We start from the raw sequence: 20,029 nt of genomic DNA, 5'->3' as shown, positions 1-20,029 counted from the left end.
ACTAAACAAGACACACATGCCACGAAAATGCTGTTTTTGGTATTTGAAAATGGGGCTTTTCGAAAGCGCTCTCCAAGGTGGAGATTTTTGAAAGTTTTTGGGGTTGTAGTGTGGACGTGGAAAACAGAGCTTTCAGAAATCTCCACTTAAAAATCTCTGTTCTCAAAAACATAAAAACTATAATACGATTTATATCAACAAGTTAAGAAATTGTGTGAAAGAGCAGATTCTAAACCTTCAGTCTAGGCCACACTAGTGTGTGATAGTTGAAGATGAACTAATTTGAATAGGATGGTAATGTTGATGGTAAGTGTGCTTTGTTTAGTGGGAGCACCAAAAAAACAATTGTACATTTTTGCAATCATTTCATAATTTCATCATTTTTTTTTACTTTATGGCACCATCACAAGGCCTTGGACCTGTTCATACAACATTTCAATCTAATGCCAGGGTTCCAGTCCCGTTTAGTGTCCTCTGGAAACAACACTTCCACTGTGTTGTGACTGGAGTCACAGTGATTCTGAAGTTGCATGGCTGTGAATTTGTCCTGTGTTTGAAACGGAGCACAGGTTGATGGATGTGTTTTGGGATTTTGCAGCTTATTTGTATTTAATTTTGCAGAGCGTTGGGCTTTCCTTCTTTCTCTGCCACTGTAGTGATCATCGATTCTACTAAAGACAGGGATGTGCCATTTCCAGGGTACAGCAGCCTGGGGGCACTGCTACAATCAAACTACTGTAGAGCCAGAAACAGTGAAGTCTGGACTGAGAGAGAGAGTGGGGGGGGGGGGGGGGGCAGAGAGAGATAAGGAGAATATGGAGTTTAATCTGTCTCTCTCAGCCAGTGAATAAACACCAGCTCTACTGCTCTCCGTGCACACTCACACACACACACACACACACACACACTAGTATGAGACATACACATAAACTGACACAGATAAGCACATATTTACACAGACACACAAGCAAAAACACAGATATGCACACACGCACACACACACACACACACACACACACACACACACACACACACACACAAATGCAATGACATGTAACACTTTCCATCCATTATTCTAAAAATAACTCACCTCTCTCTTTCTCTCTCTCTCTCTCTCTCTCCCTCCATCTTTCCCTTGCCCTGCTCTGTACCCCCCCCCCCCCCCCCCCCCATTAGAAACTAGCGGGTTAATAGCGTGTCAGCATGTTGATGCACACATTATTGCATGTGAGTGTGTGTGTGTGTGTGTGTGTGTGTGTGATGTAGAGGTGTGTGTGGCACTTTTATCACTAAAGAATTCCACGTCAGTACATTAGAGCTCAGAGTAATTATAAGGTTCCACACACACACACACACACACACATTAAACACACACACACACATTACACACAAGAATAAGAATGATAGAGAAGTAAAGAGAAGTACAGAGATAAAAAAGAGAAAGAGAAAGAAAGAGGAGGGAGGTTTAGAGGTGAGAGAGAGAGAGAGAGAGAGAGAGAGAGAGAGAGGTAAAGAGCACTATATAGATGAGGGGGGAGGGGTGAAGTGATGGGTAATGGAGGAGAGAGAGAGAAAGAGATAGAGCAGAGAAAGTAAAGAGAGAAAAAGGTAAACAGAGAGGTAGAGAAAGAGTGTGTGAAAGAGAGAAAGAGAGAGAGAGAGCGAGAGAGAGAGAGAGAGAGAGAGAGAGGTAAACAGCTAACCACAGGAGCGCCAGTGAGCGCGATTTTGGGGCGAGTTAGAACAGGTCTCATTCCTCCCTCACCCTCAGTGCCTCGTTCTTCACCTCAGCCGTTCTGTGGAAAAAGCAGAAAAACCCCTGTCAGTCAGACGCTTCCTGACACTCACTCGACGTGATCAGACCTTTGACACATTAACAGAAGCTTCTCTTCCACGTAACTCCACCATCACATTCAGCTACTCCACCTGAAATGCAAAGCACAAATACACACACACAGTTTATCCTTGTAGAGAATTAAGATGTGGGCTAGAGGGGTATAAAGCCCCCCAGCCTGCACTGAGCTGTGGAGCAGTGGAACTGTGTTCTCTGGGATGATGGTTGGTGCTCCATCCAGTACTTTTGGGTTGAGTTAAGAAGCGGATGAGGTGGGGTGGTGATCATCTTCCAACATCCTGTCTTCATGAACACTCTTGTTGCTGACTGCAATCAAATCTTCACAGCAATGATCTAAAATCTAGTAGAAGCCTTCTTCTTCCCTGGACAGCAGAGGCAGTTACTCCAACAAACTCCTTTTGTAATTCCCTTGATTTCAGAAGATGAATAAATTGCCCAATGAATGAAGGTGCCCCAATACTTTTGTCCATGTAGTGTAATAATGAAGCTCTAGGAAATAGGCCATATAACACTACAGTATGCTTTTATCATCACTGGAAAAATCGGAGGACTCAGAGTAGGTTTTTCGGAACCCGGAACACTTCGAAACTCCAGCGCCTGACCTGTTTCCTCAGGGCCCGAGGGAGGTTTTCATGAAGCAGCATGAAAGTGATCAGGAGCGCTGTAATGCGTGTCAGTCGCTTCCTCTTCAGCGGAAAATATCAGCTGATTAGATTTTCCTTCACTTTCAGAGCTTCACTTCTCCGACCCCTAAACTCCGACATAGCCCAGGAATCCCCCTCTTCTGAGGAGTTATTAGATTTACTCCAGTCAGCCCACACTTCCTGCACTGATAGGAGGAACACTGCTCGTTTTTAAGCTCATTCGATAAGGCCTTTCATTAAAACCCCAGCCAGGAGTTTCAGATAATAAATAAAAGCTTCTTTAGAACAACAAAACAGGCCATTTTAACAGTCCATTAGAGTTCAAACAAATTAATGGATTACACACATATACACACACACACACACACACACACACACACACACACACACACACATACACACACACACACATACATTACAAAATTGAAAATCATACCCTTTAGCACCTCAAAAAGCTCAATCAGAAGAAACCCCAATCAGGAAGGTGAAAGTGGTCAGATTTTCATGTTTGAGTGGACTTATTTAAGGACTAATTAAGTGTGTGTGTGTGGGTGTGTGTGACCCTCTAATGGGCTGGTGTTACATTAGTGTGTGTTTAAGTGGATGGCTCGCACCACTGCAAAACACAAAGAAGCTTTTTAGGAGCAACATTATAATGGTTACAACCCTAGTCCGCTACGTTGGATGCTTTTCTGGATCCACACTTCCAGTTGTCTACTCACATCACTACAGAACCACTACAGAACCTAGACTAGTTTCATACTGGATACTGAACCAGTCATAGTAGTTACTGAATAGCTCACAGTAGAGACGAAATCATCCATAGTGGTTTTATACACTATGTATATTTATACAACAACAAGTGCACTATATAATTGATTGTACAAAACTGAACATTTCATAGTAGATTCTGAATAATTCTAGAAGATACTGAATAATTCATACTGGATACTAAATAGTTCATAATAGAGTGTATACTGAAAAATTCATAGTAGATACCTACTAATTCATAGTAGATGCAGAATAATTTATAGTAGAGACTGAATACTAAATCACATACTGGATACTAAATCATTTCTAGTAGTCATGAATAATTCATACTGGATACTAAATAGTTCATAGTAGAGTGGATACTGAGTAATTTATAGTAGATACTGAATATTCATAATAGTTACTGGATCATTTATTGGAGATACTGAATAGCTCATGGTAAATATAGAATAATTCAGTGTGGATTCTTAATAGTAATGTTGAATATTTACTAGTACAGTTATAGAAACATACATTGTCCAAGTTACTGGACAATAATTCTGCAGATTAAAAAGTTAAACACACACACAAAAAGGCTTTGAACTGGTCTATGGTGTGTGTGTGCTGCGTGTACATGACCGTTGCAGCAGAGGTTAACAGCTCCATTCACACTGGCGTTCACACTTGGCTGCCAGTGTAAAAGTAGCACCATGTTGTTGCTGGACACTCTTACCACAGCTGAGCGGCTCCTGCTGAAATGACCTCTCTGGCTAATTGGTGCAGTTGACCAGTAAACTGATCGTCTCTGGCCATCCTTTGCAGAAGGCTTATGGCCGTCGGAGTCAAGCGACTGCCAGTGCAGACGGACATTTGGACTGTGTTTCAGAGGGTCCAAGACTGGACAGTTCTAAAGCAGACGTCCAGTCTCTCACCTCTACAGTCTGATGTTTGTTCTTCTCTTTCTGATTCTTCTGTACTTTTCTTAAATGTATTTTCTGCAGTTTTTATGAAAGTGGCCAGGAAACGGAATAAGGGAAAGAATTTTTCCATCCCAGAAGTTTGCCTTTTGCCGCTGCTTCTTCTGGATCGAAAATCGGAACTACAGTACCTATATGAAAGTGCTTTGGGACGGCTGCAGTTTACGCAGTTTAAACACAGCTGAGCTGCATATCTGTACCAGAGTGGCTCAGATCAGTAGTGGGTTGGAGCTGGCCTTTTTAGGCTGATCTGGTTTAGACTGGTTTTATTTTGACCTTATTTCAGTCATTTCTACAGAGAAACCTGTAAATGGTCTTAAATGTCCCAGATGAGTGAAATACTCCACATTTGGGACGCTGTCATCCCTCTTTTTCGTTTCCAGGCCCAGTTTGGGCGTTCTTCTGCTAATGCGAGTTTGATTATTGAGGGATTAGTCCTGAAGCGGGATTTGGACTGAGGGGCTGATGGAGGGCCAGTGGGCTTAATTGAGTGGAGTTTTTTTTAGCTGGATGTGAGGTTTTAAACGTGTTTACAAACACAGACGGGGGCTGGACACTGCAGGGGTCTCTAAAACTCTAAAATCGAGTGCTGCTGCAGATTGGATCTTGTTCCCCAAGCAGGAGGCTTCATACTGGCCAAATACACTAACATCTGCCCTAAAGGGTTGCCAACCTCAAATTTGTGGTTTTGCTGACATTACTGACCAGTCTATGACCTGATCTATACAGTTCTTAGGGGGAGGAGCAGAAACACTAACTGTATGTATGATATATATGATCTATACAGTTCTTAGGGGGAGGAGCTAAACCACAAACTGTATATATGATGTATATGATCTATACAGTTATTAGGAGAGGAGCTGAACTACTGACTGTGTATATGATGTATATGATCTATACAATCCAAGGAGGAAGAGCTGAAGCAATGACTGCATATATGATGTATATGATGTATACAGTCATTAGGAAGGAGCTGATACATATGTTCTTTTATGATCTTATATGGGGGAGGTGCTGAACAGTGAGTGTGTATATGATACATATGATCTATACGGTCAGTGAGGAGAACTAAATGGAGAAGAGCAGATTAAAGCATTAAAAAACAGCTGCTTTTCTGCTTTTAAGAGGTTAACTTGCACTCTTCTCCTCGTGCAGCCATAATTATCAGGACATTAAAGGCCCTAGAGCAGCACTCTCACATGAGTAATTGGGGAGAGAGGCTTGCTGTAACCCGAGGAGCATAAACAAGGCTATAAAGCTTTTACCTTCACTCACTTTTCAGCTTTATACCTTTAAACTTAAACCACAAACCGGGTCACGGAGCACACGGGCCAACTAGCCAGCTTTGTTCAATGTGGGAGTTGTGTCACTTAATGAGTCTTAGCAGAGCGGTCACTGAAACCAAGCCTTTTAAAAACAAAAGAGCGCTAACCGATCTCTGAGTACGTGTCCAGATGAGATTTGTGGTAAAATCCAGACAAAATCCAGGCCTCAGGATGGCTAGCACTGTTTTTTAACCATGCTAACGTACTTCAGTCCATGTGTCTAGATACCAGTGAGTCATACAGGGCCAGAAACCTCATAATCAAGTCTGTTGGAGATCACCGAACACCTCCGCACGGTTTGTTCAAGGAGAGTGTGTGTTGCAGTTAGCACCATGCCAATTAGTGTAAGGTTCTATAAGCTGCCTTATTGTTAGTATTGCTACTCCGTTATTAGCCGGATAGCTCCAGTATGAAACTAAAGATATAAACCTGAGACACGGGTTGACCACGTTCAGGGTAAGAGTGGAAAAACTGTAAATATATATTTTTTAATAGAGGAAGATGGTCCACGGCTGCACCAGCACTGTTCTGTCTCTCCTCAATAAATAGCTCTCTTGTCCTTGTTCTTCCTTTTTTCCCCCTGTCCAAGCACACGGAAATAAGCAGCACCTCAGAGTGCACGGCATTCCTGTCCACTGAGCTAGACGTTCCATTTAGGGTATGAAAAAAAAAGCCCTACAGTCCTGCTAAGACCACCGTAATGGAAGGACATATTAAGTGGATATGTATGCTAAGTAGGAGCATAATGTATGACTCCCATCTGCAGAAGCACACAAAACTACATCTGCCTTGCTTTACCTGAATGGCCCTGAAGCCATTAAGCACAAATGGTATCTTATTAACCCCCATAGAAAGGCATGAATTATATCCCTGTGTGCTTAAAAGTATGCTGGGGAATGACTCTTGAACATGCAAAATAAGGGTCCTTCGTTTGAATAGGCTGCACATGATGTTCCTCATGTCTGGCTAAAGATGCAGGCTAATTGGGGCATAATTGGGTAAGAGGCAGTGCATTAAGAGCATGTAAATGGGCTTGGTTAAAAGCACTGAAGGCCATCCCAAAGACCTTACAGAGTGGCGAGACAACGTGGAGAATTATCTGAGAACCTTTTTTTTTATTAGATTTATTGTGGTTAATATTAGCTTGACCAAGATACACATAATTATTAACACAGTTAACAGCTTTGCATATACATCTTGTTGCTATCACGCAAAAACCTTGTATCTCCATTTTGGCGTTTTTTTCACTTCTTGAATCAGGCAATTGTTTTTACACCATATTAAAATGTCATGACGAATGGACCAATAGAAATGCTCCAAAATGACTTCTTTTTACACTGACATCTATTGAAAGTTAAGAAGAGGTTGACCTTCCCCTGTAAAGCTACCATATTGGAGATACAATGTTCTGGTGTGACAGAACATTGATAAATATATATATGTATAAAAGTGTCTCCGCAAGAGTCCATTCAGTCAGAACAATCGAATCAGCCTCATATGTACCCAATAATATCATTACAGATGATTGGCTGCCTGCTGCCAGTCTTCATGAGGGCTGTGAAACGGTAAAAGTCTGTGTCCAGCTCATTGAGGCCAATATGAGACTTGTGGAAGAAGGGAACCATCCGCGGAACGTCTATCTGGCAAGAAAGCCGCTTGTTCATCTTCGAAGAGTCCGTTGGCTTCTTGCTCTGTGAAATGCCAGCTAGTCTCCGCCTCACGTTGACCAGAAAGTCCTTGGCCAGGCGCCGGCCCACATTGGGCCTCGGCTGGGCCTGCTCTTCGAATGGCCGCTCAGGCACGTCAGGCAAGTCCATCCAGTTCTGGACCAGGTCGGCGAAGCTATTGTCTCCCAGCACAAGTGGCTGGCGGTTGCGGCCCCGCGTTAGCAGAGCCGCTGTCCAGTCGTCCGGCTCGCTCGAGGCCTCGAACGACGTCCACCTCTCCAAGCAGGCGTCCGATGTGGATTTGGGCCGGGTCCGGACGCTTTCCGACTGGTTGGTGCGCAGACAAGCCGACGAAGACACCCGCACGTTCCTGGTGCGGCGGAGCACCACCCCCTCGTCCCGCCAAGAATTTTCGGAGTAGCCCGAGTCCAGCTCCAGGCTTCGCTCGCTGCTGGGTGAGCTGACGGTCGGGACACTGCCTGCACTTCCACTCTCATCCTCTATGGGGCTGGACAGGCAGCAGGCTGAGTCGTAGCTGCTGGCCTCGCTGGCGTCGCTGATCCTGAGCCGTGCCCGGCGTTCCCTTTGCGCGATCAGCAGCTTGCAGGCACGTGGGCGGGGTGCCGCCAGGCCAGCAGGGGGCGCTACAGTGCAGGTCCGGCGCAGATGCTTCAGGTCCTGAAGAGATCGCATCATGTAGCGCATCTGCTCTCGGAGGCAGCTGCCTGAATCCTGTAGACACAGCTGGGGAAGAGAAGGACCAGGATTAGAGTTAAAGTTAAACTATAATAATGAGTGCAAGGATTTTATGGAACAGTTTGGAAAAAGAGAAAAGTCAATTCGGCAAGACATGCTTGGTATGACACTAGTATCACTAATAACAATAAGAGCTATCTGAATTTGATACTTTAGTGTTATCTATGGAGATGGACTGAAGTAATAGAGTCATACAGTCTCAGAAACCACATAATTAAGTCTATTTGAGATTAATGAACCTCCACACGGCCTAAGGAGAGTGTGTGTTGACTGAGGCATACAGTTAGCACCATGCTAACAGGTGAGGTATACATTTTCATTGCTTTTTAGCAATAGCAATGCACAACATTGGAATCATGTTGGAATTTACAGAAATTTGAGCAAAAATACTAATTAACATTGGACAGATTTTGAGATTTGATCAATATTTTAAGATGATATTTGCTCCAAAAGAGCAGGCGCTGTGTTTGATGCTGGGCACAGAACACAGAACACTATAAACAAATGTTTTATTTACTTTTTAATGCTGAAATCTCATTTTGGTCCGTATCAAATAAATTAATTTGAATATTTATGTACGTTGTATGCACATTAAAAATATGAGATATCATCATCCGCCCAAAATCCCATATTGGTGCACTGCTATCTCCTAACACTAGCCTCGTAGCACATCACAAACGTCCCATTGTGTTCCTTCAAGAGATTCTGCAACATTTTCCCAAAGTATCCCATCTGAACTCTTGCACAGAGTTTCCAGATGCTCCTAGTTACGTGTAAGCCTGCTGTGTAATCTCAGAGGAGATGATGGTGGAGGAATTTCGCCTCCAAAACACTTCCCGCAGACGTAGACGTCACCGTCAGTTTCTCTAACAAAAGTACAAAAGCACAGTATAGAACTATGAAAATGATCTGGATCTGGAAGCAGTTTGAGAGAGTCCAAAAACGAACTTCATCGACAATCCAGTCAGTGATCCTAAAACATGCACAACCTTAAACACCATTCACAATGGATCTCCACGGGTTTTGATCATCCTAAGCCAGCCAGCTGCTGGGACACGCTCAGACTTGAAGCGCCAACAAATAACTGCGCCCAGCTCTATTCACACAGGGAAGAACCACACAACAGTCAGAAACCCGTCACAGCTTTCTCCAGACAGGTCCACCCTGCTCAGCACAAAAACAACCCAGCTCACCTGGAGGTGAACCTCCTGAGATGAGCTCGGGGAAGAGCCTTCAGATCGGCCACACCTGATCGATTAAAGGATCATTAACCACACCTTCTACTCACTCTTTCAGACGCGGATGCACAAACACGCCCTGCGTAATGATGGTGGTCATACTATAGAGATTGGACTGACTTATATCTGGGAGGGGGCGATATGATACTGATATACTGATATTATTATGATGAATTATGACACTGTGATTTCTCAGCATATCGAGGACATTTTCAAGACCACTGAACTGTAGAGATGTCAAATTACAGCCTATCATAGTGTATTAGCATGTGGCTAGTGTTTTGTTTTAGATGTTTGCTATATGGACAAAAGTATTGGGACACCTGCTCATTCATTGTTTCTTCTGACATCAAGGGTATTAAAAAAGGGTTTATCATGCTGTTGTTGGAGTAAAGAAGCCTTTCTACTAGATTCGGGAGCTTTGCTGTGAGGATTTGAGTGCATTCATCGTCAAGATGCTGGATGATGATCACAACCCCACCTCAGTAACCATCTCCTCTACTCATCCCAAAAGTATTGGCTGGAGCACCAGCCATCATTCCAGAGAACTCAGTTCTTCCACTGCTCCACAGCTCAATGCTGGGGCCTTTACACCCCTCTAGCCCACACCTGGCATTAGGCATGGTGCCAATAGGTTCATGCATATCTGCTCCAGATAGTTCTCTATTATATTGGTCTCCAGCCCCAAGCCACATTAACAGATTGGCAGATCAGCCCTTGCTGCTCACCAGACCAAGATATGGAAGGCCCGTTCAGGGTCCTTTGGAGGGATATAATAGAAGAACCACATAAAGTCTAAAAGAACAAGTACATCATTTTAATGCTTTTCCGCATCTGCAAGCCCAGGAACATTTAGGAACCTTTATATTGAAGAGTGTATGTGTCTGTGGCTCGGCTGAATGAGAGAGATCTGCTGGATGAAGCCCAGACAGAGAGAGAGAGAGAGAGAGAGAGAGACACCACAAGTGTGTTCCAGAAGGGCTGCAGTGTCTAATATCTCTGACCTTCCTCAGGCATCTGTGGTCACGTCCTTCAGGGTGGCTCTGTACGCCAGATTGCTCCAGTGCGATACCCATTATCGTGGTATCCTTGAGAAAAATAAGTGGCTTACATTCACCAAACCTGGACACAACTGAAGTTCACTCTTTACAGAGGGTGATAAACTGAACTGCTACACTGCGCCCTGACGGAGCAACGGCCGTGTTTAGGTGTTCACTGTATGAACACAAGTATTGGGACGCCCGCGCAATCCTGGTTTCTTCAGAAATCAAGGCTATTAGTTTTATAAGAGGCTGCTGTAAGAGGAACGCTGGAGATGAACAGAAGCTCCATTTTCTTCACCTGGGCTTTAAAGAAATTAGGTATTAGAGTATTATTAGGGTATTAGATTTTAGGTTAGAAAGTGTACTACTAGATTGTGGAGCATTGCTGTGAGGATTTGATTGCATTCAGCAACAAGAGAATTATTGAGGTCAGGATGCTGGATGATGATCACCGCCCCACCTCATCCCAGATGTACTGGATGGAGCACCAGACATCATTCCAGACAACACAGTTCCACAGCTCCACAGCGTTATACCCCTCAATAGGTCAATAGGTTCATGCATATCTGCTCCAGAGAGTCAATTCTGTTCTATTGCCAGTCCTGCTCTACAGGGACTAAACAAACTGAGTGCATCTGTGTGCATTTGCACATCTGTGTCAGCAATGGGTGCAAGTTAAAGTAGCCCAATGCATTCATTAGAAAAGGTTTCCACAAACATTTGGACATATGGTGTATCTCTGAAATGGTATCTCTCCATTTCCCTTCCTGAAGGGAAAATACATATTCACATCCCACTGAACGAGGTCCAAACTGTAGCATCCAGACTAGTCAGCACGATGCTGAGCTGGATCCATAAAGACGGAGAGCATCGCTGCCACAGCAATCCTGTATTAGTGTTAGAATTACTGAACCCTACAGCACTTTCTGAAATGCTGAGGGAGATCTTTCACTCAATGTTCTTCAGGAACATGATCTCAGGCTTGGGTGGAAGGGATGGAAGTGGGGTTTGAGAGCCCTTAGCTTACTGCTTTTCTTCCACGCCCCTGGCTGTATTTACAGCCTCGTCATGCTGTCCATGATCTCCAGAATGTGAAATGTGGAGGAGATGGGAAAGACCTTCTGGACTTATAATGGAAGTCAATGTGGAAAGAAGTAATTTGGGGAAGTCATTTCTATTGGTCAGTACAATCTGATAAGGTTAAACCAGTGTAAGTCAGCAGTATAAACCAGTATTATAGTTATATAGTAACCAGTATACAACTAGCACACCATGCAACACCAGTGAGACTCCTAACTCCATATCTTCCTACCTGTGTAACAAGCTTCACAACATATGACTGTTTGTATTAGGCTGCATTAGTCTTCACTCCACCCCTGAGCCCAAACAGCCCCTTTAAAACACACCATTCCACTCCAGCAGCCCCAACACTCCCAAAGCCCCTCTTACTTAACTGACCCAGCCTCTACAGCTCTAACACAGCACTATCTGCTGTATCTCAGGGCCACTACAGAGGCATTCCCGTGCAACCCTGCAGGGCTGAAGGTGCAGATGTTGCTCCATATGCTGCTTCTGCAACGGACAAGTCTTCTCTGCTAATCCTCTGCAGCTCTAGCTGATGCATGCATGGCTTCATTGTTGGGGAATACAGACAGTTTAAAGCTTACCATCTCTCTCTTCTCCTCCTCTGATTGGATGATGAAGATGATGAACGATGATGAGGATAAGCGCGCGGACCCCAAAAGCTCCAACAGAGAAACAAATGTGATCGGATGCTCCAGACTCTCCACTAAACTACAGCGAACTCAGCTGGATCTGTTCTCCATTGCAGGGCAGACCTGCAGGACTGATATCTGATCAATGAAATCGATATCTGATCAGAAGTTCAGATTAAGCTCCGAGTTGCACTTGATGCCCGGCTCGCGCACCCAGCTCCGCTCCCACCGTTCTACTGCTGCAGATGCACAGCACGAGCCTTTCACTCAGGCGCGCGTGCGAGCCGCAGCCAATCAGAGCGAGGCAGCTGAGGACTAAGCCAATCAGGGAGCGCGTGAAATCTGAGCGGCGATTCCAGGCTTTCTCAAACTCAGGCTGACTGAGATCCGGGGACTTCCCTTCAGTGCTGGGACTGGAACAGCGGCGCGCGCTCAGTGTCCCACATTTTAATAGTTTTAATGGCTCCAACACCTACACTAGATGTCCAAATGTTTGTGGACACTCCTTTTAATGAATACATTTATACTTTAATTAAGTTGCACCCATTGCTGACACTGTGCCCTGTAGAGAAGATTAGTATTGCCAATAGAATAGGACTAGAACCCACAACCCCAGTGTAACCCACATGAACCCACAACCCCAGTGTAACCCACATGAACCCACAACCCCAGTGTAACCCACATGAACCCACAACCCCAGTGTAAACCAGTATAAATCAACAACTCTTGTGTATGTCCTATACTGTAAAATACACTGTCAAAATACCCCCCCCCCCCCAAAAAAAAAAAAACCTACAGATAAAGATATTATGCAAATACTGCATGTTACCCCTGGTTACCTATAAGCATATATATTTCTGTATACAGAGTGTTCTGTAGAGAACCAAAACCTTATAGAACCACATATCTTTACATGTACAGCCTTAGTCTATTTATATATATATATATATATATATATATATATATATATATATATAGAGAGAGAGAGAGAGAGAGAGAGAGAGAGAGAGAGAGTAGCATAGCATATTGTCTTTTTGCTGAGCATGCACACCACTTTATAGCACTATCTAATACATTAATTTAACCATATATATATATATAAATAGACTAAGGCTGTACATGTAAAGATATGTGGTTCTATAAGGTTTTGGTTCTCTACAGAACACTCTGTATACAGAAATATATATGCTTATAGGTAACCAAGGGTAACATGCAGTATTTGCATAACATCTTTATGTGTAGTATATATATATATATAAACAGAGTAGATATCTTAATTATGGAAGACGGGGAAAACCCCTCCACTGAAATCTAACATGGTCAACAATCTCTTTTTACAAGATAAGAATGTTATTTTGTTATTTATGAGGATCATAATCTAATAACAGATCAACTGATTGATTACAGCTTCATTTATTTAAACAGCTTCTGTCAGTTCAGTTCAGTCAGCACTCAGATCATCACCATCGCCTCAGTTTCTTTGAGAGGAGTGAATAAAAAGAGTGGATAGCAGCGCCCTCTACTGACAGCTTGAGTCATTGCACAGCTGCACAACTAGAAAAACCAATGAAGCCGAGCAAAAACCAAACCCATTATTACTAGAACTGTCTACACTGATCATCCATAACATTAAAACCACTGCCAGGTAAGGTGAAGTGAATGACATTGATGATCCAGTGGTTCCAGTGGTACCCCTCAATGGATGGATATTTAAGTGAAGTAAGTGAACAGTTCTTGAAGTTGAAATTGATTGAGTGTTGGAAGCTGAAAAAATGGGAAAGCATAAGAATCTGAGCCCCTTTGATAAGAACCACACTGTGACGGCTAGACGACTGGGGGGGTCAGAACATCTCCAAAACATCAGGCAGGTCGTGAGGTGTGTGGCGGGGGGGTCTTGTGGAGTCCATGCCTCCAGAGGTAAGAACTGTTGTGGCGGCACGAGGGGGACCTACACAATATTAGGAAGGTAGTTTTAATGTTAATGTGTAAAGTGTCTCTTGGTATGTAAATGAGACCACAAGCTTCTAGTCAAAGTTCAGATCAGTATCTGTGAGCCTCCACACACACACACACACACACACACACACACACACACACTAACTCACAGTAATCAGCAACAGTGTTTATCTCTGATTAGCTTCATGTTTCTGATCTGTTTCCTACAGTAACTCCACTAACAGGCCTTTCACCACACGCCCTTACCAAACAGCAACCACAGCATCAGCAGCTGATCCACTCTGATCCAGGATCAGCCCTCGGTGGATCAAGTCACTGTGAACTCTCTGATAAATATGACTGAACTGGTCTGAGATCAGCCTCACAAAGCAGCTCATATCAGTGTGTTGTGTTTGTGGTGTTAGAGTGGTCTCAACTCCCAGGAAACGAAAGCAGCACAGATCACTCTCCAGCGTCTACAGCAAGAAGTGTGTGTGTGTGAAGGGGTCACTCACACTTCTCCATATTTCTTTGAAGCCCAGGTGAAGAAAATGGAGTTTCTGTTTATCTCCAGCGTTCTTCTTACAGCAGCCTTTCAACAGCATTCCTTTTTTGTAGGTCAGTGATGTGTTATTATTATTGTTATTATTATTATTATTATTATTATTATTATTATTGTTATTACTATTATTATATGAAGTCAGATGTGAAGATTACACTGTATAATCTTTTCTTCGTTTCTGTCTCAATGTTTTTTTAAGGTTCTCAAACAACAACAGCAGCAACTGTGTGGAAAGGTGAGTTTACTTAGTCTGCTTTTAAACTGTGCCACATTTTCCCTTAAACTCAGCATCTTTAATTAATTACTTAGGAAACGTTTGAATGTATTATTTGAGATATTAAGTCAAACTTCTGAGATAATTAGTATCCTTAATTAAGCCCTATTTTCTCAAGAAATGTAGTCCAAACTTTGAAAAAAGTCAAAAGTCAAAAAGTCATTTAGAGATATTGAGTCACAATGTGAGACAATAAGTCAACATTTTGAGACACTAATTTAGATTTTAGAGGAACTAATACAAAATTTGAAGATAGCGAATCATAGTTTTGAGAAAATACGTTGAATGTTGAAAGAGTCAAGATTTGGAGAAAAGTCAGAATATTGAGATATTGAATTTGAGAAATACTGATTTAGTCAAATGGTTTGAGATACTAAATAAAAACTGGAAAACGTAGGTTATTAAAGTCAAAATATTTAGGTAAAACATGAATAAAGTCGTTAAAGTCATTAAAAGATACTCCGTCAAAATGTGAAGGAAGATATTAACTATAATCAAGACATTATAATTCTGACTAAGCGCTTTTTGGTCTGTGGTCAGCTCCAGGCTTTATTGACCTTCCAGCGTGGGTGGAGGTGTTGGAGACTGCTGTTCCTGGATCAGTAATCCTGCAGTTCCACATTCAGAGTGAAGAACCTGACCCAGACCTTGAGATCCTCTCTGTTACCCCACCAACTGCACTGTTCCAAGCCCCTGTCATCAACCCAACAGATGATTCAGATGTTTTTAGTGTTCAGGTAACTCTGTGGTCATTATCTGTTATTGGCTTTTAGCTTGTGTTCCCTCATCTAATCACTACATTGTGACCAGTGCAGTACTCTCAGTACTCTCAGTAGGGAGTTTGTGGTGGTAAACCATCAGTAATGGCTTGATCACTAGATCACTAGAACAGCTGACACCCAGAGCTGGACAGACCAACTTCAAAAGCTCTGTAAGAACAGTTTACATCCAGAGCTGCACAACTAATTTCTTAAGATCTAGAAGAACAGCTCGCACCCAAAACTGCACAAGCCAAATGAAAAGACCTACAAAAAGAGCTCACATCAAGAGCTGCACAATCCATTTCTGAAGACCTAGAACAGTTCACATCTAGAGCTGCACAATCCAAATCTAAAGCTCTAAAAGAACAGCTCGCATCCAGAGCTGCTCAACCCAGCTCTAAAGCTTTGCAAGAACAGCTCACACCAAGAGCTGCACAACCCAAATCTAAAGCTGTGCAAGAACAGCTCACACCAAGAGCTGCACAACCCAAATCTAAAGCTCTAGAAGAACAGTTCACATCCAGAGCTGCACAACCCAATTCTAAAGATCTAGAAGAACAGCTCACATCCAGTGCTGCACAACCCAGCTCTAAAGATCTAGAAGAACAGCTTGCATCCAGAGCTGCACAACCCAATTCTAAAGATCTAGAAGAACAGCTCGCATCCAGAGCTGCACAACCCAGCTCTAAAGATCTAGAAGAACAGCTCGCATCCAGAGCTGCACAACCCAATTCTAAAGATCTAGAAGAACAGCTTGCATCCAGAGCTGCACAACCCAATTCTAAAGCTCTAGAAGAACAGCTCACATCCAGAGCTGCACAACCCAGCTCTAAAGATCTAGAAGAACAGATCCCAATTGTAAAGATGTGGCTTCTGTTTGCAGTGTCTCTGGCCTGAGTTCTTAGTAAAGTAAAGAGGTGATATGTTTTTATCTGCCTTATTCTTTCCCCTCAATTAAGATTGTGCTGAAGGACTCATTGGACTATGAGCTGGTCAGATTCTACAGTGTGCGTCTGGTCATCATCACTGCCTCCATCGATGTCCAGCAGAGCTTTCATCTCAGAGTCATCGATGTGAACGAAGCTCCAGAGTGTGAGCGACAATTCCAGTTTCCAGGTGCTGATCTCTATTTAGGATCTATTTCCCAGCTTTAAAGCAAATGTTTATAAGCATAGTGCTCACATCCTGTCCTCAAACCATGAGGAGGTGTTCAGTAATCTATATAATAGACTTGCTTATGTGGTTTCTGACTCAACATTAGCTACAAACATGGACTGAAGTAGGGACAGAATTCCGGCTTCAGAAACACCTTCCATCCCTTCCATTTTTCTCCACAGGGGTGGAGGTTCACATTCCAGAAGATGTTTCACCCTTTGAGCCGCTCTACATTGTGCCTGCAAGAGATATAGATGAAAACGACACCATCACCGCAAGTATCTCTGACTGATTTACAGTGTTTCACTGTGTGGCAGCTTTAGAGCTCATTCTAGTAGCTCTCAATCCCTTAGCTCATATGCACAGCTGTTTTTAGGGGAAGTTGGAGTGGAGCACTGGAATGTCATTGTGATTTTAGCGTGAGCATCTCTTTTGCAGTTTGCCATTAATCAGGTGCTTCCTGCCTCCTCCTGTGGAAGGTTTCAGATTGACGGACGAGGGAAAATCACCTCCAATCAAACCTTTGATTACCATAAAGGACCTCAGGTCAGTTAAGCTTAACAGGGGGCCAGAAATAAACGTCTTCAACTCCAACAAACAGCAGAAACTTATAGCCCTCAGTCCCCACAACTGACATCTAGCAGCTCTGATTCACAGTAAGTGTATTTTCTCAGGAGTTCTCTCTATCTGTGGTCATAATGGACACTCGGGGGGCTAACTGCAGCGGGACAGTGCGGATCAAAGTCCTGAAGGTGTTCACGCCGCCTCTTGACTTCCTGTGAGTTGATAACTGAAAAAGTACAGCTGTCCAAAACATTTTACCTCGGCAATCAGCCATAACATTAATACCACTGCCAGGTAAAGTGAGTACCATTGATAATCTGGTTCCAATGGCACCCGCCAGCAAGTGAACAGTCAGGTCTTGAATCTGCTAAAAGCAGGAGAAATGGGCAAGCATCGCAATCTGAGACACTTTGACAAGAAACAAACTGTGTTAACTGGACGACAGGGTCAGAACATCTCCAAATCATCAGGCAGGTTTTGTGGGGTGTTCCTGGTATGCAGTGGTCAGTTCCAATACCAATAGTGCTACAAGGAGGGAGGACCGGGGGATAGGAGACAGGGTCATGGGCACCTAAGGCTCATTGATGCGATACATGGACAGCCCACCTCACAACTTATTGGATTTGTGAATGCCTTGGTGCTACATACCACAGGCCACCTTCAGAGGTTTTGTGGAGTCCATGCCTCGACAGGTCAGAGCAGTTTTGATGGCATGAGTGTGATCTACACAATATTGGGCATATATTAATTAATTATATATTAATGTTATGGCTGATTGGTGCAAAAAAAGTACTTGGATGTACATGGATTTTGACATGTCGTGGATCTCAGCGTTAAGTTTCAGTTGTTCCTCAGTCTTCCTGTTCAGAACGTTTCTGTGTTGGAGAACAGAGGAGCTGGAGACCTTGTGGCAGTTGTGCAGTCCAAGCCCAACACCTCAGCTGTGCTTTACATGTTTGTGAAGTCGTACCCACCTTACAAAATCGGACGAGGTGAGGAGAGACGCTCCTATAGGCCAGCTCAGACCCTGTTTACATCTCGTCAGTTCCTGCTTCTTCAGGATTATATCTGGAGAAGGCAGAGCCACATAAAAATGCAAGTGTAAACACACCCATTTAGACTTATTTTAAACCACTTCAGGAGCTGCTCTGAGACACAATTGAGCCAGTTATAGCAGATTAAACGCATCTATCTCTACAAGACACATTCGTCAACCAGAACCCCTTCCAGTACAACTGAAACACCAGTAACAATTGACGAGCAATCAGCGAATCTGCATAATCCGTCCCACACAGCAATCAGATTCCAGTCTGACCGAACAGAATCGCATTTGACTACCCAGTGTAAATGAATGGGGCTAAAATCTTATCAGGATACATTCCAGATACTGGTCACATGAAGTGACCGGGTGTAAACGGGGTCTCTGACTGGGGATCTGTATGGGGGCCTGCACATCAGTTTCTCACTTTCATAACTTCAGAGCTTACACTATAATTTCAGAGTCAATTTTGAATACTAAGCCAGTCATCAATATTAGTCTAACAATCAATAATCAATAATTACACATTTATTTTTATACTCACTGACAAAAAAATAACGAGGGAGAGGGAGTTGTTGGAATGGACTGAAACTTTTTACACTATATTGGCAAAAGTATTTGCTCGCCTGCCTTATATGAACTAGGGTGAAATCCCACTCCTAATCCTTAGGGTTTAATATGATGTTGGGTCAGCCTTTGCAGCTATAACAGCTTCAGCTCTTTTTGGAAGGCATTCCACAAGGTTTAGGAGTGTGTTTATGGGAATTTTTCCTGAAGCGAATTTGTGAGGTCAGGCAGTGATGTTGGACGAGAAAGCCTGGCATCGCAGTCTTCGCTCTATTTCATCCCAAAGGTGTTCTATCGGGTTGAGGTCAGGACTCTATCAGGTGCAGGCCAGACTACACCAAACCTGCTCATCCATGTCTTTGTGGCCCTTGCTTTGTGCACTGGTGCGCAGGAAGGGGCCGTCCCCAAACTGTTCCTACAAAGTTGGAAGCATGAAATTGACCAAAATTTCTTGGTCTCCTGAAGCATTAAGAGTTCCTTTCACTGGAACTAAGGGGCCGAACTCAACTCCTGAAAAACAACCCCACACTATAATCCCCCCTCCACCAAACTTTACACTTGGCACAAAGCAGTCAGACAAGTACCGTTCTCTTGGTAACAGCCAAACCCAGACTAGTTCAACAGATTGCCAGACAGGGAAGCATGATTGGTCACTCCAGAGAACACGTCTCCACTGCTCTAGAGTCCAGTGGCGGCGTGCTTTACACCACTGCATCCAATGCTTTGCATTGTGCTTGGTGATGTAAGACTTGGATGCAGCTGCTCAGCCATGGAAAGATAATGGAAACCCCTTCCATAAAGCTCTCTTTTCTTGAGCTAATCTGAAGGTCACATGAAGTTTGGAGGTCTGTAGTGACTGACTCTGCACAAAGTTTGCGTCCGAGTAAATGGTCGTCCACTCATCCAGCCCGACCTGTTGAAAGACTGACCACTGGGGGTCCCCTCTACCTGCGTCAGACCAGCTACCACCTACTAGTCCGACCACCAGCACACGGGGGGAAGCATTCTTTTCTCCCTTTTGTGGCAAGACCCAGTGTCTACTCAGACCACATCTTACCATCAAAATTTTTGATTAATGGCAATTCTATATAACTGCTGTTATTAGGAATTGCTGTCAAATTGTCAGTTTCTTCTAACTGCTAAATTTTAATGTCTTATTAATGGACTCTAGAGGACGGCATCATCAGAACCGCATATAATCT

General features: G+C 43.4%; 1 protein-coding gene across 1 annotated transcript; it reads right to left on the bottom strand.

The window, feature by feature from the left end:
• Positions 1–6,646: 6,646 nt before the first annotated feature.
• inka1a (inka box actin regulator 1a) lies at positions 6,647–12,189 on the bottom strand. Its single transcript, XM_072665844.1, has 2 exons — positions 11,923–12,189; positions 6,647–7,962 (listed from the first exon to the last, which is right to left on the bottom strand). The coding sequence occupies exons 1-2, from the start codon at positions 11,923–11,925 to the stop codon at positions 7,045–7,047; spliced, it is 921 nt and encodes a 306-aa protein (XP_072521945.1). The 5' UTR covers positions 11,926–12,189; the 3' UTR covers positions 6,647–7,044.
• Positions 12,190–20,029: the final 7,840 nt, after the last annotated feature.

Source organism: Salminus brasiliensis, chromosome 21 (genome assembly GCF_030463535.1).
Source record: "Salminus brasiliensis chromosome 21, fSalBra1.hap2, whole genome shotgun sequence".
Classification (NCBI taxonomy): domain Eukaryota; kingdom Metazoa; phylum Chordata; class Actinopteri; order Characiformes; family Bryconidae; genus Salminus; species Salminus brasiliensis.
The sequence above is the reverse complement of the archived record's forward strand: the minus strand, read 5'-3'. Positions and strand labels throughout refer to the sequence as shown.